Source organism: Balaenoptera borealis (genome assembly GCF_965194805.1).
Source record: "Balaenoptera borealis genome assembly, chromosome: 13".
NCBI classification, from domain to species: Eukaryota; Metazoa; Chordata; class Mammalia; order Artiodactyla; family Balaenopteridae; genus Balaenoptera; species Balaenoptera borealis.
In genome coordinates, this window is record NC_138870.1 from 21,947,915 (window position 1) to 21,971,250 (window position 23,336).

The following is a 23,336-nucleotide window of genomic DNA, read 5'->3' on the forward strand; positions in this document are numbered from 1 at the left end:
TAGCTTATATATATTTTTATCCCCACCAAAAGCTTTTTTGGTAAGCAATAAACATTAAATATTAAATATTTTTAAATTAAATGTTCTCTGAGTGCCCACTGTGTACAGATCATTCACCGTCAATGAAAAGAAAGAGCTTGACTTGCTCACTTCCATACATTTTCAATCAATCATATTTGAACGTCTATATCATCCCTCTCTGGCCCATTATTCCCCTCCTCCCCACATGATACAGGTTCCCGAGGAGATTTGAAAAATTAACCATTTCGAATAGCCTGAAATTTAAAATAAAATTTAAATTAAAAAAAAAAAAAAAAACCGGCCTGGACAGGTGTGGGGCATTACCAGAGAAAATTCCTACTTCCAGAAATCTCTCTGCTTTTTTTGCCAAGCAGCCCAAGACTGCCTAGATTTGGAGAGAAACCCGGGCTGCTCTGTAAGCAATTTCTGGCGAACCTCCCTATTTTCTGGGAAATCTCAACAGGAGATTGCCCAATTCGATTCCAGAGTCTTTCAGGAATGGAAGGGCAAGGGTGTTGAGGGTATATTTCAAATCCTTCCTTGGATTGGGAGAAGCTGCTGATACCACAGGCATAAGAATGTTTTCTCCCCAGCTTTTCTTCTTCACCCCATCATCCCACCACCAGCCTTCACACCACACACACACACACACACACACACACACACACACACACACACACACACACACACACACACAGCTTGAGAGAGAGCAGATTTTATTCAAATGTAAGGCCAAAGTGACTCTGCCACTTATATCTAATCAAATAGAATTACAGGCAGGGATGTAAGAAAACAACTTAAGAAATGATGCAGTATGTCATGATGACCTGACCAAAATAATATAAACTGGTAAAGTACTGAAGGCAGACAAGTATTTCAAAAGTCAAAGCAGAGCCTGGCTCTTCTGAGGACTAAATGGCAGCTAAAGGAAAGAGCTGAGCCTTGGTCTGGATTGTGGAAGTGAATAAATAAAAAAGAAAGGCAAAAGAGCCCATATCCAGGCATGGCTGGAAATTAAGGAAAACAAAGGAAACTGGAATGAGGCAGATCAATGCTGTAAACCTGAAGCAAGCACAGGGCAATGCTGAGATGGTGTAAATTACAGTTTACACAATCTCCACAGTCTGTACATTTCAAAATAAATTAATTAATGTAGAGGGAAAAGGAGAATGTGTTAATTCTACAATGTAATAAAATCAGTTTCCAAATCTGAAAAAAAATTATAGTCAGACTCATTAGCTTATTAACATTTTGACTTCAATGTTTCAGAATTTGGAATGTGAATAGAAATCATCTTTCAGAGGGAAAATGTCATAATATCCCCTGGGCACATGTGGGTTCTGCCACTAATTAACCCACTGGCAGGATCTTCCAAAGGACTGCCGCTGCCCGCCTCGGTACAGGCCGTACTGTCAGAAGAAATGGGCTGAAACACCGTGTTCTACCACCCAGAACTCGTGCTAATGGTGCTCCTACTGCAATATTCTCTGAATTGGAAAGGACCACAAATGCCTCTGTGTGAAGAGAATTAATGGGGGTACGTGGAGGATTGCGAGTGGAAAAGAGAGGTCTGGGCACAGGGCTCAGAGCCCGACAAGCTCCTAGGTGAATAGTTTTTTTCCTAAGGTTTCGTCAGAAATGCTGTAGGTCTCAACTCTGTCAACTGTTCAGCTTGATGAGGTTCTTTCTCAAAGGCACCTGACACAATACAGTCGTGTTCCAATCCGGGATAGCAAGATTAACTCGAGGACAATAGGACATGACCCTGATGGTCTGAAGATTAACAAGTACTTGAAACAAAACAAAACAAACAAACAAAAAACCCAAACTCACAAACAAAAAACTTTAGAGGAGGAACAGCTTGTAACCCTTAGAAATGTATCTGTGCAAGTTTCTAGAATCAGGATTTCCCAAGAGATCGGTGTGAACACCCTGTTTTGCTCAACCCTGGCTATTGTTGTAAAACAAACATTTCTATTTGGCTGCATACAGTATTCATAAAGCGCCTTAGAATTATTTGCAGAATATGATCCTCAATCCAGGTAAAGAAAGCAACAATTATAATCCATGCCCAACGTTGATCATGAAAAAAGCAGATAAGTGTGCTTACCGCAATCGCTGCAGTTGTTTTCTGGCCGCATAAAAATATAACGCCTACGTGTTGTCCAGCAAAGTTGCCAAGTCAGTGCAAGGTCCTTTATGAGACAATAAAGAATAAATACAGTCAGATAAGAACACAGGAACTGACACAGTGGGTGGTCCAGTGTTCCTGCAGCTCTGTCATCTATTGCCAGCACAACCTCAGCAGGGAAGGGAGGGCTTGGTTTTCCTTCCTAACTGTATGCCGTTCCCAATTCTCTTCATCCCACAGTGCAATCTCTGTTTTATAGGCTCCTTAGCAGAACGCACACTCCAAACCTTTCAGCTTTTCTTAGTTGCTAGGAATGGATCTGCCGTTCATAAAACTTTTCAAATTCTTTCAAAATTCACGTATATCTTCTTGCATTACTACCCCCCAAAGTCATGAGTTCCACAAAAGAACTTTCTATGTAAAATGGTAAGCTAGACAGTGAAAATTTGAACCTTCTTTTTTCTGTAAGAAACTACATGAAAATACCCCAAAGGCATTTTTTAGAGCAATAAAGCATACTTGGAAAACTTTAAGGAATTTACTCAAGAGACGGACAAAATATAGAGTCCTAAAAGAATTGGAGGTCTCAAATTTGGGGATTCCATTAGCAATATTAGGGCTTTGAATATTTTAAGCTCTAGATCTGCGTCCATGTCTCACTTTTCCCAACAATGATCCGAGTACCTGACACATAGAGGGTCCTATTCAATCTATATTCATTTAAAGAAAATGACTGATGTACTGGTATATGCATATGTAATCTACATCTATCAGGCCTAGTTATAGGTAAATTAAAATATTATGGTTTTCTTGAAGCTTGAAGCTTTTTCAGGATTTCCCTCTTCTTTCAAAAATCTTCCTAATACTTAATATGCTTTATATTTCTTCATAGCTGCTATTACTATCTGATATTATTTAATGGGTTTACCTGTTTGGTTTTGGCCTGTTTCTACCACAAGAATGTGAGTCCAGGTAGTAATTTTGTCCATTTATTCAAACACTGTGTCAGGTACTGAAATAGTACCGGTATGTAGTATGCACTCAATAAGTACTTGTTGATTGGTGAGGGAATGGATTTTCATCCACACGTTATTACTGACCAAGTATTTCCCACCAGAGAGAGGGCAACAAGGCCAAGTGAAGGGACTTAGAGTCCAGTCAAGACAACCAAGAGATCACTGCCCAGCCACCAGCAGGTCACAGATGGCATACTCTGTGCCTTGAGCCTAGCTCCCTTATTTAGTGCCCAAATTTGTTTTGCAGTGTGGTTCTTATTACTGTACCTGTATTCCAACCATTTGAGAGCATAAAGACATTGATTTTTTATTTTAAAATAAAAATAATACTAATAAAATGTTCTATTTCCTTCTGCTCAATAATCAGGCAGACCAGAGAAACTCTAGCCTTCAACTGACAACTTGTTGCCATAGTAACAATAACAAGCTTGATTTCTTAGGGAAGGTGAAAAACTATTTTCAGTTCTTCTGTTTAGGGAACAGTCTCTTGTTTTTTATGTTTCCGTTTATTTGGGTGCAGAGGGAAAAAAAGACTATCTTATCCTTTAAAAACTTAGTGGCCAATCATTATAATTGTTTTGATGTTTAATTTTCCCACAAAGACTTTTTTAGAGAAGGTAATTTTTCTCAGCAAGTGGAAGAGATAGCATCACCTTCATTCTATGTGATCAGCTTTATTTCCATTTTACAGATGAGTAAAGAGAAGTATCACATTATGGGTGATCTATCTCAGCTCAAAATGAAAATGACTGACTCAAATGATTAGAATTGTAATCAAAGTAGATCCAATTAGAATCCAAAGATGATTTTAAAGTTCTGCAGATGTGGTCCTTTTCTCCTTTTACATTTGGTTTGGTTTTCCATTGACTCTATAAGTAAGGAGATTCAACACAGACACCTATTAGTGAGATGAATGACAAATGGAGAGTTGTAAGTGATTGAAGATAGGCTGAGCATTCATCAATGTTTGGCGCAAATTGGGTTATTTTAGACTAAATGCTGCTTTGGGAAATTAGGTATAAAGCTTTTGCAAGGGGGCACTTTCTAGAACATATTTTGTACTCTAAAATGCAGGCAGATTCTAATAATCAGTGATTTTTTTTCAATATATGTATGATGTAGTACATAGCACAAAATAATACTAAGATTGCTTTTTTAATGAATGACCTTGAATAACATTGACTTTTATTATCACAATCTAATATTTATGATTTTCTTTTTTCAGGTTCAGTCTGCCTTTCCTGATATATTTTACACTTTTTGAGGGTATTGATCATGCCTTGTCCTTTATTTGTATGCAATAGTCAAATGCTTATTAATTTATCACTTTCTCTAATAGAGAAAATGAAAGTAATCAAAATGTTTCATTTTTCTTGAAGAAGAATGTTTATTGAAAGACTATTAGTTCTACTCTAAAAATGATGCACATTCATTTTAGAGAAATGGGAAATAATACAAAATAAAATTAAAATTTGCTATTTTCCAACCTGGAAATAACTTACACTAATAACATTTAGTAAATTTAATTTACTTAATTTTTCTTGGTGTATGTAAAAATATGCCCTTTAAAAGAAATCAGAACCACGATTGCCATCTTGCTTTGTATTCAGCTCCATTCATTTGACAAAAGTTAAACATTTTCCATTTAGGTACAATTAGCACAATATAAAAGCAAGGAATGAAAATAGAACACCTTCTATTTTAAATTAGCATGAATCACAAACAGGTGCAATGTTCCTTCTAAAATGTATTTTTAAAACCACTCAGCTATTATTAAATTCTAACGCAATAAACAGAATTGCCTGAAGCCCTGCTCTTAAGTGCAAAAAAAAAAAAAAAAAAGGATGATCTTCAGGTCTTGGTGTGCATTTCTAGGTTCTATCCCCCTATTCTTCCCGCTTCAATTGCAGCTTGTCCTCTGTCAAGAAGGCCCAAGAGCGAGGAAGTGGCATTGAGCAGCTCAACCCTTCCCATCATTTCCTTTCATCAATCCATATGTGCAGATACCTGCTGTATTCCCAAATACAACACTGCTTCTCAGCTTCTTTGAGCTCTTCTTTTCAACACGTCACAGGACAGATCCCCAGTCAGAATCACGGGCATCACCATCACTGCAATAGCTCTCGCCCATATCGCTATATCTTCTCTTTCAGTGTATTAGTTTTCAGGAGTCATAGCATTTTGTGTTTTGGGGTTGGTTTATTTATTTGTTCTATGTTTAAAGCAAAAGCTTTCATGTGCTTTAAAGTAATGAAATGACTGAATCACTCCTTATAAGCTATGAAAAAAAATCTTCAGTTTATAAAAGAAGGTAATATTTTATTGCATTATTTTATTTCTAAAAAAAAATCATTTAGCTTTCCAACAAATCTGTAATTTAAAAAATGGAATAGAAGTTAGTGACTTAAAAATAAAAGAGCTGTTTTTTGTTGTTCTTAGCACTTTTAAATTGCATATCAATTTAGCATATGAAACAGAAAGTGAAACATTTGTTCTTATTGTTGGCTGGCCAACCATCTATGTTTGCCTGGTACTACCCCAGGCTAGTGGTGGTTTCAGGGGCACTGAAAGTCACATGTCCTGGGGAAACTCCTCAGTCCCAGAAAAACCAGGATAGTTGGTCACCCTAAGTCTTGTTCCGTGAGATACATTATATTTATCAGACCACTGATGTTCATGATGCTGGCGGTATTTCCTAGGGAGTGAAAAATAGTTTAAACAAATCAAACTTTTACCCATTTTATGGTCTAATTTCTGTCAAGTCTAACAATAGGCTATTGTGGTCATTCTGGGGAGATGTTTTCAGACCTCTGCATTTCTTACAAGAATATATGATCTGAAAAACTGTTTGTTAATTGCCCAAAAGTCCATACGTTGATGCATGCATACAATAGCGATTGGATAAAACTGCAAGGACTCCATTTTCCATTGCCCTTTCGTTTCTGGCTACTTTTAATTCTGAACAGAACCAAAGCCCCGACAATTCCAAACTTTATGTCTTTCAGATGTGACTTTTTCCCCCCAAATCTCTAGCACCGGGGTCTCTACTAAAGCTAACATTTCCTGTAGTTCTCCAGAGCTTTCTCTGCACCAAAGCAAGGCATCCACTGAGAGGCCGGAGAGAGAGCGCTCTAACTGGTGGTACCACACTTGTGAACACCTGCCATCCTTCTGCCTATTGGTAGAAAATAATCTACCCCTGGAAGCCTTCCTCTCTCTCTCTCTCTCTCACTTTTTTGGCAGATTTTGCTAGCAATCTGTCCTCAAGCTGACCTTACTTCAGGGCTCTTTTGCTAACACAGTGCAATGTAGTGACTGCCTCTTCAATTCATCCTGGGGTTGAAGACTGTACGTCACATAATTGTCAACATCTTGATGCACGGTCATATTTTGTTAATATGAAAATTCATTACTGTTCCCACACTGGGCACAGAAACATTTCATAACATCTGGGAAAAAAAGGTTTTATGACAAGAAAAAAAATACTGACATTTCCTTTTCAGCTTGTACTAGTTTATAACTTGCACGCAGGAAACTCCAATGTTAATGTTCATTGCTTGAGCATCTGGAAAATGGAAGCTCATTGTTTTTGGTAAATTTTGCCCATATCCTATAATTTCATTTGTAAATTTGGGAGGCACTGTGACATTTTTTTATCCTGATAAAAATATCAAAGACCAATTTTTTTTTAACTCACTAGATACAGTTTTGAATTTAAATAGAGACCATGATTTGAATGGTGATTAACATAATTACTGTGGGACCATATTTTATTTTTAGAAAATATTTCAAGAGAAAACCTATATCACTCAAAGACATTTTGGAATTTGTTTTGTACCTAAGATTAAAGAGGCATAATTTTATTGCCCCAATATAATAGAAGATAAATGGAACGTTGTTTTGAAATATTATTTTTAAAAAGAACTCTCAGACATCCATTGTAAATAACTAGATCCTTAAAATATGTCAGTTTATAAATATTATGTGAGGATTATGTTGGCTCCATATACCGCTTTGAGGGTTTGAATTTCCTCTGGAATATTGGTTGTAGATGCATAAAGAAGGAATATATATCATATCAAGTTGTAACAAGAAAGGCAATGTGGCCTCATATTTCATCTTCTGGACTTTCTAATCAGTTAGATATAGGTATAAGTTTCAGCTCTGCCACTGACTAAGTGGGCCACTTTGGACAAGTTACCAAAACTCTTTAAGCCTTGGTTTTCTCATTTGTAAAATGGGGAGGCTTTTACGAAAATTAGATGAAATAAGGTACAAACAGCACTTAACACAACGTCTGGCATGTGTTAAGCACTCAGTAAACGATAGACACTATTACTAGTTTCATTAATTACCAGAGATACTGGGATGCACAATGAAAGCAACATTTTTGAAGCTGTCTTAGGCTTCTGTCTCTCCAAAGAAAGCCCTCCTCGACTTATGATGGTGGACAGCCCAACCAGAGTTCCAGGTACATACAAATGTCTTTTTATCCAAGAAACCCTCCCTGATTCCCTCAACTATATGTGAACATTTACTCTTTTACCTGCCCACAGTTCTTATCAGTTGCCTAAAGTCAAATCCCCAAATATACAGAGGCATTGGTATTTACAGTCCTTTGTGTTCTTACCACCCTGGGGGCAGGGGCTTTGTTTTCCTCATCTTTGTGTTCCCCATCCTCTAAGCTCCTAATGGCTAAGATAGATGAATGTAGGCAACTAGAAGTCCAAGCAGCATATGATAGGTGCAGAGAAAGTAGTGTAAACAAAGCTGTCAATGTTCAGAAGAGGGTGAGGTGGTACCTTGTGGTGGAGGTGATAAGAAAAGATCTGTCTGGAGGAAGTAGCTTTGAAGTGGGACAGAAAGGCTTAAGAGGATTTCAAAGGAGAAAAATAGAAAGAAGGCAACTTCATGAAGAAACAAATGAACCACAAAGAACAAGTCAGTTTGATCAGAGCAAGTTGAGTGTGTGATGGGGAGGAGATAATCCCCAAAGGGAAGTTACAGTATGATTGCAGAGAACCCTAAAGGACAGGCCAAGGAGGCTGGATTTTATTGGGGTCAGTGGGGAGTTGCCAAAGCTTTGAGAGCAGAAAGTGACGCAGAGAAGAGATGCCAGCTGCTCCCATCGCGACCTTCCAACTCTGTATTCATCCAAACTCATATAAACTTGCTAAATATTTCCAAATTATCTGTCCCATCTGTGTCTTCGAGACACAGTCATGCCACATACTAAGTCTTGAAAGTATGTAAAGCTAGCAGTCAACCACAGCTCTTGTTTCTGCAATAGAAAGTAAGTTTCTGTTCTAGGTAAGAGCAGGGGTTTGGGAGGTAAAAGGTCCTGGATTCAAATCTTAGCTCTGTCAGTTACTAAAGAGTGATCTCAACAAATGATTTAATCACTGTAAGGCATAGTTTCCTCACCTCTAGATTATGTAATTATATTAACTCATAGGGTTATTGTGAAGTTTAAATACCATGCATGTAAAGAACTTAGCAGAGACTATAGAAACTGCTCACATGACTCTACTACGATTCATCATTTCTCCATCTCATCTCTCTGGTTCTTTAAATCCCTGGTTTTCTTTGGCCTCCAGCTTTTTTTTTTTTCTTTTTTTTAACATCTTTATTGGAGTATAATTGCTTTACAATGGCGTGTTAGTTTCTGCTTTATAACAAAGTGAATCAGCTATACTATACATATATCCCCATATCTCCTCTCTCTTGCCTCTCCCTCCCACCCTCCCTATCCCACCCCTCTAGGTGATCACAAATCACTGAGCTGATCTCCCTGTGCTATGTGGCTGCTTCCCACTAGCTATCTGTTTTACACTTGGTAGTGTATATATGTCAATGCCACTCTTTCACTTCGTCCCAGCTTACCCTTCCCCCTCCCCGTGTCCTCAAGTCCATTCTCTAGGCCTGCGTCTTTATTCCTGTCCTGCCCTTGGGTTCATCAGAGCGATTTCTTTTTTTTTTCTTAGATTCCATATATATGTGTTAGTATACGGTATTTGTTTTTCTCCTTCTGACGTACTTCACTCTGTATGAGAGACTCTAGGTCCATCCACCTCACTACAAATAACTCAATTTCATTTCTTTTTATGGCTGAGTAATATTCCATTGTATATAGGTGCCACGTCTTCTTTATCCATTCATCTGATGATGGACACTTAGGTTGCTTCCATGTCCTGGCTATTGTAAATAGAGCTGCAATGAACATTGTGGTACATGACTCTTTTTGAATTATGGTTTTCTCAGGGTATATGCCCAGTAGTGGGATTGCTGGGTCATATGGTAGTTCTAGTTTTAGTTTTTTAAGGAACCTCCATACTGTTCTCCACAGTAGGCCTCCAGCTTTTGATACTGTTTCCAGTTCCCCATCATGTTTGACAATATGATTAGGCTCCCTCCTCTAGTATCAGGGGCATTGCAGGAAAGGCTGATCCACTTCAAATGGCTTAAGCCTGAAGACAGTATAATAAAGGGACTGTTTACAGAGATGGGGACTGGGTTAAGAAAACAAGGGATGGTGGAGCACCAATGAATGAGAAATCATGATCACCTTTAAGTTTAAAGTAGAAGAGGGACTAAAAAACTAAAAATAGAGCTACCATATGATCTAGCAATCCCACTCCTGGGCATATATCCGGAGAAAACCATAATTTGAAAAGATACATGCACCCCAATATTCATTGCAGCACTATTTACAATAGCCCAGACATGGAAGCAACCTAAATGTCCATCGACAGAGGAATGGATAAAGAAGATGTTGTATGTATATACAGTGGAATATTACTCAACCATTAAAAAGAATTAAATGATGTCATTTGCAGCAACGTGGGTGGACCTAGAGATTGTCATACTGAGTGAAGTAAGTCAGACAGAGAAAGACAAATATCATATGATATCACTTATATGTGGAATCTAAAAAAATGGTACAAATGAACTTATTTACAAAACAGAAATAGAGTCACAGATGTAGAAAACAATCTTATGGTTACTGGGGGGGAAAGAAGGGGGAGGGATAAATTGGGAGACTGGGATTGACATATACACACTACCATATAAAACAGATAACTAATAAGGACCTACTGTATAGCACAGGGAACTCTACCCAATACTCTGTAATGACCTGTATGGGAAAAGAATCTAAAAAAGAGTGGATATATGTATATGTATAACTGATTCACTTTGCTGTACAGCAGAAACTAACATTAACATCATAAATCAACTATACTCCAATAAAAATTAATTAAAAATAAAATAAAATACGTGGCACATCTTAAAAAAATTTTTTTTTAATTTTTTAAAAAAAGTAGAAGAGGGGCAAAGGTGTCTGGAGACAAGCGGTCGCTAGAGCTGTGGCCTGGGAGGAATGCAGCCACCCCTGAATAACAGTGAGGCAGGGAGGGAGCTGTGTGTGTGCAGGGGAATAATCCGACCTCTTTCCCTGCTTTCCCTCCAATGTCTCGCCAGTGCCTTCCATTGGCTGAACCCACTTCGAAGCAAATCAATAAGAGAACCAGGTGATGCAGTCTACAGAGGCCAGTTTTCTGGGGCACAAGCAAGGCAGAGAAGACCAGAGAACAGATGGTGCACTGGGGCTGGGGCAAAATGTGTTCTTGCTTTCCAAATAAGGGGTAGAAGTGTTAGAAGGAACCAAAACATTCTCAATGGAAGGTTACCACTGCCTCCATGACAGACGGAGGGAATGAAGCTCAGAGAGGTAGTGACTTGCCAATGTTATCACCTAGAAGAAGGAACCGATTCAGAGCCCTAAATGGTGCCTCAGGCCTACCCCATTCCCCACTACACTGCATAGCTCCACTCAGAGTGATGGCTGAAATGATCTTGGTCTCGCCCAAGCAGTTTCTGCCCTGAGATAAGCCAAGGGTATGAAATCATATCTTGTTTTTTACCCTTCCTTCAGTTCCCTACATTCTTGGTCTGAATCCATTCGTTGGGATTTTCCAAATAATCTTTCAGAGAGGGTTTCTTTTTTTTTTTTAATGCTTTTTTTTTTTTTTAATATTTATTTATTTATTTATGGCTGTGTTGGGTCTTCGTTTCTGTGCGAGGGCTTTCTCTAGTTGTGGCAAGTGGGGACCACTCTTCATCGCAGTGCGCGGGCCTCTCGCTATCGCGGCCTCTCTTGTTGCGGAGCACAGGCTCCAGATGCGCAGGCTCAGTAATTGTGGCTCACGGGCCCAGCTGCTCCGCGGCATGTGGGATCTTCCCAGACCAGGGCTCGAACCCGTGTCCCCTGCATTGGCAGGCAGATTCTCAACCACTGCGCCACCAGGGAAGCCCCAGAGAGGGTTTCTTAAACATTAACTTTGAAAGTTATTGACATTAGGAAATTGGGTTCCCTCCTTTTTAGGGAGAGGGAAGGTTAGATCTAAGATATAAAGGCATCCGAAAGAAAGAAAAAGAAAGGGAGAGAAAGAACGGCAAGAAAGAAAGAAAAAAGGAAGGAAGGAAGGGAGGAAGGAGGGGGGTGGGGAGAGGGACAGGGAGAGAGAGAAGCTCAGCAGAAACAGTTTGGGCAACATTATTTGTAATAGCTAAAAATTGGAGACTAACCAAATGCCTATCAACAACAGTAGAATGGGAAACTGTGGAATATCCACATAATGCAATATTATACAGGAAGGGAACTAAAACTGCATGCAAAAAAAGAAATGAAATTCATAGATACAGTATTAATAGAAGGAAGTCAGAACCCATTTGTAAGATTTCAGAAGCAGGCAAAAATAATCTATGGTGTTAGAAGATAGGATTGTGGCTATCTTAGGGGCTGGGAAATGGAAAGGAGTTTCTGTGTTGTTAATAATTTTCTGGGTTTTGTCTATTTGTTTGTTTTAGTTTATTTGTTTAATCTGGGTGGTGGTTGTACAGGTGTGTTCATTTTGTGAAAATTCATTGAGCTGTCCCTTATGAATTGTGCCCTTTTTTTTTAAATTTGTTTTTTTTAACATCTTTTTTTTTTATTAGTTATCCATTTTATACACATCAGTGTATACATGTCAATCCCAATCTCCCAGTTCATCCCACCACCACCCCCACCCGCAGCTGCTTTCCCCCCTTGGTGTCCATACGTGTGCCCTTTTCTATATGCGCAGACATACAATTTCAGGTAGCCAGCTGCATTAGTCAGTTTTGGCGCAGTAAAGAGTATTCTTCCAAAATCTCTGTGGCTTTCAACACAGTTTTCTCTTTGTGCTATGCAGAATTCTAAGAAGGCCCCCATGGTCTCCATCCCTTGGTGTTACTCCTGTGATTGTGTTACCTTACATGGAAAAGGGATTTTGCAGATTGTGCTGGGCTCCTTGCCCTCCAGGTCCAGCCCCTGCGTGTGCCTCTGTCCTGACGCTGGCCCTTCCCGCCCAGCTCCTTCCCACACCACCCGGGGTCCCCAGGAGCACCACACCAGACCCCCTTATGGAGCTGGCAGTTGCACCGGCTCTGGCCCTGCTGGCTTCCTTGGGACCTCCTCTTTATGCATCAGTTGACTTGAAGATAAGGAGATTATCTGGGTGGACCTAACCTAATTACATGAACCCTTTAAAAGCAGAGTGTCTTCTGGTCAGAGACTTGACAGGAGGGAGATTCAGAGTGCCACTACTGGCTTGAGGATGAAAGATGACACACTGAAAAGACCTGAGAACAGCCCCTAGGAACTGAGAGCAACCCCTGGCCCACAGCCAGCAAGAAAACAAGACCTCAGTCCTACAACCACAAGGAAATAAGTTCTGTCAATGACCAGTGAGCTCAGAAGAGAACTCCAAACCCCAGTGAGAACAGTTGCTGACACCCTGATCTCCGCCCAGTGAGAGGCTGAGCACGGTATCCGATAGCCCCATGCCCACACATCTGACCTACAGAAATTGTGAGATGATACAATGCGGTTTTAAGGTGCTAAGTTTGTGGTAATTTGTTTGCAACCATAGAAATCGAATGTACATTTTGTTCACATTTTGGCGGCTTTGTGTTGGCAGCTGCCGAGACCCTGCTCAGCTCTGCTCCATGAGTCTTCACATTCTGGGACCCATATTGAAGGAGCTTCCATATTTGAGACATTCATATGACAGAGGGAAAAGAGCAAGTGAGATCACAAAAGCCCATGATGCCTCTTAAAGTATGTAGTGTTCATCACATCTGCTCACACTCCAGTGGCTGAAGCAGGCCACACAACCAGGACCAAAGGTGATGGGGCAGGATGTATAATCTTATAGAAAAGGGGAGATTGAATAATATTAAAAAACAATACAATCTATCACCATGGACTGTTATAACTGTGGCCTAATTGGAAAGAGCAGAGTCTTTGGTGTCAGAAAGTCTTGAGTATGAATCTTGGGACCACCACCTTACTGGCTGTGTGACCACAGGGAAGTTAGGAAATTCCTCTGAGCCTTGGTCTCTTAAATGGTAAATACCTATCTTACAGGATTGGTGTGAATGTTAAATGTACCAATATGATGCCTGGTAGACACTCTAATATGTGTTGATAAATATTAGCCTCAGACTCTTACCTCAGGGATTAACCAGAATGTAATTCTTCCAAAGGGAGAAGTCAGGGAAAGGAAGCCACATCTAAACACACCTCCTTTCCCCCATTTTCCTAATAAAACTAATGCAGAGTCCAAAATATTTAATTCCTTTATACACTATATCTCTTTGAATGTTGTAGTAAAAAATGGCTTAGAGTAACGGGAATATAATATTACCCTTCTGAATGGAATTTTTGAACACAGTCAATATCAGAGGTGGAATTACTTTATAATTACCTTTCTAAACTGATGATTCACTTTAACAGCTATTTTTGGCTTATGAAAATATTGTCATAAAGCCACAGTTATTACAGTTGGAAAACTGACAAATCAAACAGTCAATAATACTTTGTCCTCAGACCATTTACACTTTCTTTTTAACTTGCCCAGGTAGTTTTAAACACTATTTCAGGTTTCTAGTTCACAATTATCTCTTTTAAAGTAACTATTGGTATTATTAGTTGTTATTTTTTAAGCCCCAATCCATTATTTGGGGTTTTAACTTTTTTTTTAATCACATAAAAAATAACCATCTCTCTCTTTCTCTCTTACACACACACACACACACACACAGTTAGTACACTTTCTTCAGCAGAAGAAAAAAGTCACGTCTCTCAAAAACTTATCAGATGAAGACAACTGCAGTCAACATTTTGGTGTGTCTTCCAATTTTTTTTCTTGAATAGATAAATAGACTGTATGACTGTATACATATACACATATATAGAATATGTTTGTATTTCTGTGTATTTACATATATTTCTTTCACAAAATGGGGTTATATATTATATTCCATTTTTAACCTGCTTTTCCATGTAGTTATATTCATATATACCATTGCTTTAATGATTTTGTTTAATGATTTTTTAAAATTTATATTTGGTTTTGTTGGGTCTTTGTTGCTGCGAGCGGGCTTTCTCTAGTTGCTGCGAGCAGGGGCTACTCTTCGTTGTGGTGTGTGGGCTTCTCATTGCAGTGGCTTCTCTTGTTGCGGAGCACGGGCTCTAGGCACGCGGGCTTCTGTAGTTGTAGCACACGGGCTCAGTAGTTGTGGCTCATGGGCTCTAGAGCGCAGGCTCAGTAGTTGTGTCACACGGGCTTAGTTGCTCCGCGGCATGTGGGATCTTCCCGGATCAGGGATCGAACCCATGTCCCCTGCATTGGCAGGCGGATTCTTAACCACTTCACCACCAGGCAAGTCCCAATGATTTTATATTTATTTTTCAACCAGTATCTTACTATTGAATATTTAGATTATTTGTTAATTTTCTATTACCTACTCTCTGAAACAGAGCTTCCACTAGCCCATATATATGAATTAGAGGAAGTCAGGGTGTAAAGCTTGCTGGCCAAAGAACCTGTCTGATTTCAGCCCTACTCACCCCTCTGATCAGATCCCATATATGGCAGCTCTGCTCTTAAATTTCTAAACGTATACTGGAAATGTTAGAGAACAATAAACATAGAATCTCCCTCAGAATGGATGAGCGTTTTCTTGAAATTTCCAGCCATTCTGTATTATCAAGAGTTGCCGTATGGTATGTAACAGTACCCACATCTTGGTTTATTACCTGCCCCTTCTGTGACTTGTCTTTATTGACCTGTTAATTTCTCTGTGAAAGGGCATCAAAAGTGATTAAAGTGCTAAGACTTTATAGGTCAGAGATGCATAGAACACCCCCCGCTTCCAGTGTCATCACAAAGGTGCTCATGATTAAAGCACTCAGGTGATGTCTCTTTTTATATTTCAAAAACAAAAATGGAAAAAGAGAGCCTTGTGTTCTGATTCTTCTTTTGCTTCAGACCAAGAAAATGATTGCTCATAAAGTTCCCAAAAGAACTGGCAATAATGACTCTCGGCAGCCCTGAATGAAGCCATTGTTATAGAAACATGACTGCCTTTATGGGTGAAACAATTACATTTTTTTATACCACATGGAATTAAATGGAAGTCTCCATCTGCCTCTGTTAAGAGCTCCCTTTGGAGAGACTGGGAGCCAGTTAGCCAGAAGCCAGTGGACACTGACCTCTAGCCCGGACCCCTGGTCCCAGCATTCCGTTGTCTCCTCCTGGGCTCCGACCACAGCTCTTCTCATGAAAGTGCTGTTGTGGGTCTCTTCAGAGAGGAGCCGTTAAAGGAAAGGGAAGATTATTTGCAAGTGGGTAGGAAAATGTTCCAACAAAAGAATGAAATGATTAGCTTCCTTTTACATATAAGCACCAGCCCTGTTGCCAAATCTTCAGGCTGTAGTGAGTGAGGAAAACAATGACATTCCTGATGCAAGGCAGAGTCACCTGCAGCCACTGACCAATCACAGGTAAGGCCACCCTCTTCTTTACGCTGGGAGAGGATGGGAGGTGGGGAGACTGCAAATTTATCCTAGGATATTTCTCATCTTATTAAAATCTTTTAAAATGGGAACCATTCTTTTTTACATGTATATTTTTATTGGAGTAGAGTTGATTTACAATGCTGTGTTAATTACTGCTGTACAGCAAAGTGACTCAGTTATACACATATAGACATTCTTTTTTTATATTCTTTTCCATTATGGTTTATCACAGGATATTGAATATAGTTCCCTGTGCTATACAGTAGGACTTTGTTGTTTATCCATTCTAAATGTAATAGTTTGCATCTACTAACCCCAAATTCCCAATCCATCCCTCTCCCTCCTGCCCACCACTTGCCCACAAGTCTGTTCTCTATGTCTATAAGTTTCTGTTTTGTAGATAGGTTCGTTCGTGCCATATTTTAGATTTAAAATGGGAACCATTCTTGAATGGAGGGACTATGTAAAATGACAAGCCCTAAGGGGACTAATTCTTTTTAGCATGATATGACCCTTTAAAAGTAGAAGGTTGAGAGATTCGTGGGGTTAGCTGATCATTAATTTTTCCTGTATGTGAGGTATAACTATGGCTCAAGAAAGTCTAGAAAGCTTACCACCATGCTATTGTGGCAAGCCTGAGGTCTGACAGGAATCTCAAGGCTCTGAGAGAAGGCTTCTTAACCTGATGTGTGCTGTATTATTTTGGAGAGGAGATCATGGGTTGCCCATTTCTTATAGACAATTTGACGTTGTAGACAATTAGGAAATATGATCAGACAAATGGACAATTGGAAAAACGTGTACAGCAGAAGGATAAAAAGAGAACATCTGGGCATGCCCTTCGTTAGCTATAAGTTAGCTGATAGCTTTGTCCAAGAGATGGATGACAGGGCTGCAATAAGGGATGAGGTTTCCTCCTTTTTGCCTTGAGGAGAGACTTGAAGAAAGGGAGCTGGTGGGTTTGCTGAAGAGCTGGGAATGTCTGTATGAAAAATGGATGCCACAAGTGAAGGAAAAAAAGTGTTTATTTAAAGAATGGAGGTAGTGGGATGTGGAGAGGGAGAAGAGTTAGAGGAGTGAGAAGGGAGAAGGAAAAGCAGAAGACATAAGAAAGATTTGCATTTTGAGGTCTTTCATAAACTCCCTGGCTTCTTATCTTTCTATGTTGTCTCAGGTCTAACAAACACTCTAAATAACACCGCCCTTAGGAAGCTTCCTGCTCCCAGACTGAGTGAGATGCCCTCATCGGGGCTCTTGGAGCTCCCGGTGTCCCCTCTTATTTCAAAGGACTGCAATGGCCTAAGTTGGCTTCTCTGAGTGTCCAGTGGACTCCTCTGAGCCTCATGAATTCAACGATGTGCCCGCGTTGCTCCTTGCTGTGGTCTAAGCATGGGGAACAATGCCTGGTGCATAGTTAGTGTTCAAAAAATATGTTGGAGGAATAAAGTGCAGGGGGGAGGTTGCAGAGATCATAAGCAGAGAGGAGAGCCTGATTAGAGATGAGCAGGTTGATGGGGATGGCCGGAGTCCACAGGTAGAGAATTGACACAGTCTGGGAACTTAGAGAAGCACCGCGGAAGGAATGAGTGGGTAGCAAAGGATGCATCTTCAGCGGTGAGCAGGCTTGATCACGAAAGGGCCCTTTAAACCATGTGAGAGAGATTAGAATTAATGCCGAAGGCAGTGTGGAGACACATGAACAGGAGAGTTGGGAAGTGACGTGATTAAATTTGTATGCTTAGAAAGAGGAATTCTGCTGCAGCCTGGAAAACAGATTGGAGAGGGGCCAGCATGGGGGCAGGGAACCCGTTTAGAGACTGCAGCAGAAATCGATGGGAGATATCATCGTGGGTTGAAACATAATAGTGCAGAAAGGTTGGAAAAAGTGGTGGAATTTAAGAAATATTTCAAAAGTAGAGTTGACAACCTTGATATTGATTAGGAAATAAAGAAGAAAGAGAAGTCAAGACTGGTATCTTTGTTTCAGGCTTGAGTAACTGGATGATCAGTGGTACCATTTGCCAAGAAAAAAAAAGAGAAAAAGGAGTACTTTTTGGATTTTTGTAAGTTCAGTCCCAGGCAGGTTGAAGTCGATGTGCATGTAGAATATTCAAGAGGCAGTTAGATAAGCGCATCTTGAGAGCTCAGGTGAAGAACGGGGCTGGAGAATCAGAGCTGGTGGTCGTGGACATAGAGGTGGTGAGGAAAGCCATGGAAATTGATGAGATTTCTTAGAGGAGGACATAGAGGGAGGAGACAAGGAGACTCAGGACTCTGAAGATCAGACACAGTTTTTAAAAGGCAGGAGAAAGGAGCCTAAAAAGAACAATATGATGAAGTAGCCTGTGAGATAAAGAAGGGTCACAGAAGCTGAGGGGAAGATTTATTTCAAGCAGAAGAAGTGGTCTAAATATCAAAGTCTACAAGGAATTAGGTTGACAGCTGAGACACATCTATCAAATGTAGCACCAGGGCAGTAATTGGCAACCTCGATGCAAACAGCTTCAGTAAAAGTTTGGGGGCAGAAGCCGTATTACACTGGGTTGAGACGTGAACAGGAAGTAACAACATGAATACAGTGAGTGTGAACAAATATTTCAAGAAGTTTGACTGTAAAGGGGCAAGTATGCTTACAGTTTTCAAAGCCCTTAATCATTCAACCTTTATAGGAAGAAATAATGGGCAACAGTGGCCTAAGGAAGAGCAAAGAGCAAAACAGATCCCCCAGAGCAAAAGAGATCACTCCAAAACCTTGAGGTGGTGGTCCCCCACAAAAAAGTGGAGGAAAGTGAGTTTGCTGGGAAAGTTCCATTTTATTTTATTTTTTTAAAGTTTATTTATTTTACTTATTTATCTTTGGCTGCATTGGGTCTTTGTTGCTGCGCACGGGCTTTCTCTAGTTGCGGCTAGCGGGGGCTACTCTTCCTTGCGGTGCACAGGCTTCTCATTGCGGTGGCTTCTCTTCTTGTGGAGCATGGGCTCTAGGCGCAGGGGCGTCAGTAGTTGTGGCACGAGGGCTCAGTAGTTGTGGTTCGTGGGCTCTAGAGCGCAGGCTCAGTAGTTGTGGCGCACGGGCTTAGTTGCTCCATGGCATGTGGGATCTTCCCAGACCAGGCCTGAAACCCGTGTCCCCTGCATTGGCAGGAGGATTCTTAACCACTGTGCCACCAGGGAAGTCCCGGGAAAGTTCCATTTTAAACTCTGGTGTGTTGGATGGTGTTTTGCCATGGAAAATACACAACGGCAATGGGAAAGAGAAGAGTGGAACTGACAGAGGTGCCCTAGCTGAGATGGACACTTAAAGAGTTCTCTGCAGTAGTGGCAGCCGAGACAGCCCACAGGAGTAAGACTCCCAGGGAAAGAATGTGAGTGAGAGGGACAAAAGACGGAGGACAGTAATGACAACCGTCCATTGATATTTGTCACCTAGGAACTAGATATTTTTCCTGACTGGACAACTGGATAAGGAAAGTCAAGTCATCATTTCTATGCAGACTTTTTAACCTTTACTAAATTTTCTTGAGTACAGGGAAATCTAAACTTCTGCTTATTTAAAGACAAGTTAACACTCCCCCACCTCCACCCCCAGACTATAATTGTGTGATACTCTTGACTTTACAACTTGAAGTGTATTCAGCAAAATTTATTCAGATGCTTTTAGCATTTTCTGTAATATGTAATTTCTATGAACAATATACTTCTCACCATTAACTACTATTTTCAATAATGAGTAAATTGATGAGAAATGCAAATATAAAGTTCATCCCAGCCTCTCTCAGGATGAATGCTGAAAGGTGTCATGTGTTTGGGCAAGAGCCAGGGTGTGAGTGATGAGGTTAAAGGACATGAAGTGCTGTGTTAAGAAGCCGAAGCTAAAAAGGGGGGTGGAAATCAGATCCCTGCAGGTCTTTAATATTCTGCTAAGTAATTTTAGCTTCATTATGTAGACAATGGAAAGGCATTGAGTTATTGCGAGTAGAGGAGTGAGAGGCTTAGATCTGAGTTTTAAGAAGGTAATGCTGGTAATTAGTAGGCTCCTAGAAATACTTGTTAACTGAATGGAGAAAATGATGACTGAAGACTAGGGGATCAGATGAAACGTGCTGTTACTATTTGGGAGTTAATGGGAGATACGGTGGAAGGTCTCCCATTCAATGAAATCAGGGACTGAATTTGATCAGTCATTTGCTTTAACAAGTAGGGAATTAAGAAAAGATGTATACACTTTCCTTAGAGATTACACTTTTAACCTAAGACATATATGAGTACACTCATCCAGCAATTGTATAATAGAGTGCCAAGGCCCTTCCTCTGAGTATAAGTTTGCTAATTGGAATTGTATCATTTTTCTTACCTGAGCCACACTCATGTTTCCATTTCTTTATATTGCAGCAAAGACCAGAGTGCAGAATCTTAAAGACATGTTTACAAACTTTTCCCAATTATGTTTGGTTCACCTTTCTCATGCTTATTTGAATTATAATATTTTCAGCCACTCACTCTCACCAAGTCTTCCCAAAGAATTACAACTTAGTTTTCATAGGAACAGCTCTCTTTCACACTCAGGTTTCATTGGTTTACATAATATTTAATTAAATGCTGTAACATATTGAAAAGTACAACTGCATTGACTGGCTTGTGAACAAAATACAACTGTTTCTTGGTAAACATACAACTAAATTGATGGGACCAGGAAAGTTTAGCGTAGCAGACAATCTCCTACTAGTCTCCAGTGATGAGTGTGAAAGAGGATGGGAAAGTGTTGTTAATGAGCTGATTTGGCTAATTGGGGATCTGCTAACAGAGCTTCCGCTGTGATGATGTGAGCTAGAGCAACGGCAGTGGAAAAAGGCAGGACAAGACAAATTGAAAAGACATCAAGACACCAGCTTTGGAGACAAACAGGCTTGAGTTCAAACTGTGACTTCATCACTTAGCTGTGAACCTCAAAGTTTCTTTTTTCTTACATATAAAACAAGAATAATGCAGTGCAGTGAAAGATTGATTGGGAAAATGCAGCTAATGTACTTAGCAATGGGCCTGACACAAGTAAGTAATCAGTATGATATTATCAGCAGAATTTTATGTTGAATTGAGGAAAGTGAAGCCTCAGAGATGATTCCCTATTGTCTACCTTGCCTGAATAAAAGATAATAAGATTAAAAAGGTAATACCACTAACTGAAATAGGAAAACCAAGAGAAGAAATAAGAGAAGAATTGAACATGTTTTCAGGCTGAGGGGAGGGAGCAGTAGCAAGAGAAATTTTTTTAAAAAATTAGAAATCAAGAGTGGTTTTCTCTGTTGTATGAGATCGTAGGTGGATTTTGCATTTATCTTTGTTCCTTTCTGTATCTTCCAAATTTTCTACATTGAGTGTATAAATACTGGACTCAGAGAAAAACACTATTTCCTTCAACATGAGATATGAGATTGGGGACAGTCTAAGAGACAATGTTCCAGAAAAAGTGGAATGGAGTGGTATGGGAACACAGGTGGAGAGAAAAGCTTAGGAAGGGGACAGGGACATTTCTCCCACGAGGAAAGAAAGAAAAGAGAACAAAATGAAGGTTTAGAGAAGTTTTAAAGTGGATGTAAGAAAATTTGAGGAAAATCACATCATTTGGCCTCTACATTTTTAAGTAAATTAAGAGGCAAGGTAGTTTGCTAAAACTGATGAGGAAGATAGAACTGGAAATATAGAAAGAGTAAAAATGTTTTTAAAACTTCATATGAGGAACAGAAAAAAGATCTAATTTGAAATTAATACAAATCTTTCCAAAGAGCCGGGAGGCCCAGCTGAGGGTGGATAATTTGCGTGAGTTGTGGAGCCAGAGGTCCAGTTATCTCCGTCGCCACAGTTGATTGTGTGGGAACGGCGGCGGCAGTTCGAACTGGCCAGGCAGGTGTGGGAGAGTCATGGGTGCGGAAATCTAGGGGAACCCTCACTCCACCAAGCCTGCTCTTCTTCCTCATCTCTCGCAGGCAGCTACCACCGTGCCCTCTGTCGCTCTTCGCAGAAACCTTGGAATCACGCTAGATTCCTCTCTCTCTTTTATGAACCCCCATCTAAACAATCCCCAAGTTCTGCCCACTTTTTCTCCTAACACTTCCCCACCTTCACTGTCACCACAGTTGCCACTGTCATCCTCTTGCCCTAACTATTGCCTTGGCCTCTAACTGCTCTCCCACATTTGCTCCTGCCTCACTCAGTTCCATTCTTTGCATTGTCTTTGTCTTTAAAAAAACACATCAGGTACATGACTCTTTTTGAATTATGGTTTTATCAGGGTATATGCCCAGTAGTGGGATTGCTGGGTCGTATGGTAGTTCTAATATATATGGAATCTAAGGGGAAAAAAAAAAAAAAGGTCATGAAGAACCTAGTGGCAAGACGGGAATAAAGACACAGACCTACTAGAGAATGGACTTGAGGATATGGGGAGGCGGAGGGGTAAGCTGTGACAAAGTGAGAGAGTGGCATGGACATATATACACTACCAAACGTAAAGTAGATAGCTAGTGGGAAGCAGCCGCATAGCACAGGGAGATCAGCTCAGTGCTCTGTGACCACCTAGAGGGGTGGGATAGGGAGGGTGGGAGAGAGGGAGATGCAAGAGGGAAGAGATATGGGAACATATGTATATGTATAACTGATTCACTTTGTTATAAAGCAGAAACTAACACACCATTGTAAAGCAATTATACTCCAATAAAGATGTTAAAAAAAAACCCAAAACACCAACACTTCAGGCATCATTTCACCCTTTTAAGACCCTTAAAAGGCTTCTGATTTCTCTTAGAATAAGGAACAAAGTTCTCAATTCAGCTCACCAGGTCATTATGATCCAGCCCCTGTGACATCCCAGACTCACCTGGCAGAGACCCTCCCCTAGCTCTCTATTCTCTAGGTGCATGGGACTTCTCTTTGCTCCTCAAAAACATGGAGACAATAAAGTGACCCACAGAGACAGAGATGGGGGCGGGCTCTTATATAATCAGATGCTATGGACTTCATAAGGAAGAGAAAAATAAAGAAAATTAAATTACATTTTAAGAAACAAAACAAAGACCGAGCACTGACCCAAAGGAGTTGAATAATTTAAACTAGTAAGAAAAATGGTGATGTTTACGTATTGATTGGCTTTCCCTTACACCCTCCACCCTGGCTACCCAGTGCTTAGGGACTTGTGGGGAAGTTCAGATCTGTTTTAGGGAGTAAAACCCAGATGCTTCACAGACACCAGACCCTCCAAGACAGTTGTCTCTGAGCACTTTCCTTG

At 40.2% G+C, this 23,336-nt stretch overlaps 1 protein-coding gene across 7 annotated transcripts in view; it reads right to left on the reverse strand.

Moving 5' to 3' along the window:
• Positions 1-23,336, reverse strand: part of LMNTD1 (lamin tail domain containing 1) — a 419,515-nt gene that overhangs the window by 117,126 nt on the left and 279,053 nt on the right. For 6 of the 7 annotated variants that reach the window (XM_082352227.1, XM_082352224.1, XM_082352226.1 and 3 more), the window contains one exon: positions 2,132-2,216. Coding sequence is in view for 1 of the 7 variants with exons in the window: in XM_082352221.1 (XP_082208347.1) it covers positions 15,749-15,850 (102 nt within the window). In the remaining 6 variants the exon portion in view is untranslated. Of the gene's footprint in view, positions 1-2,131; positions 2,217-15,748; positions 15,851-23,336 lie in introns of all 7 variants that reach the window. The other variant, XM_082352221.1, reaches the window with a different exon arrangement.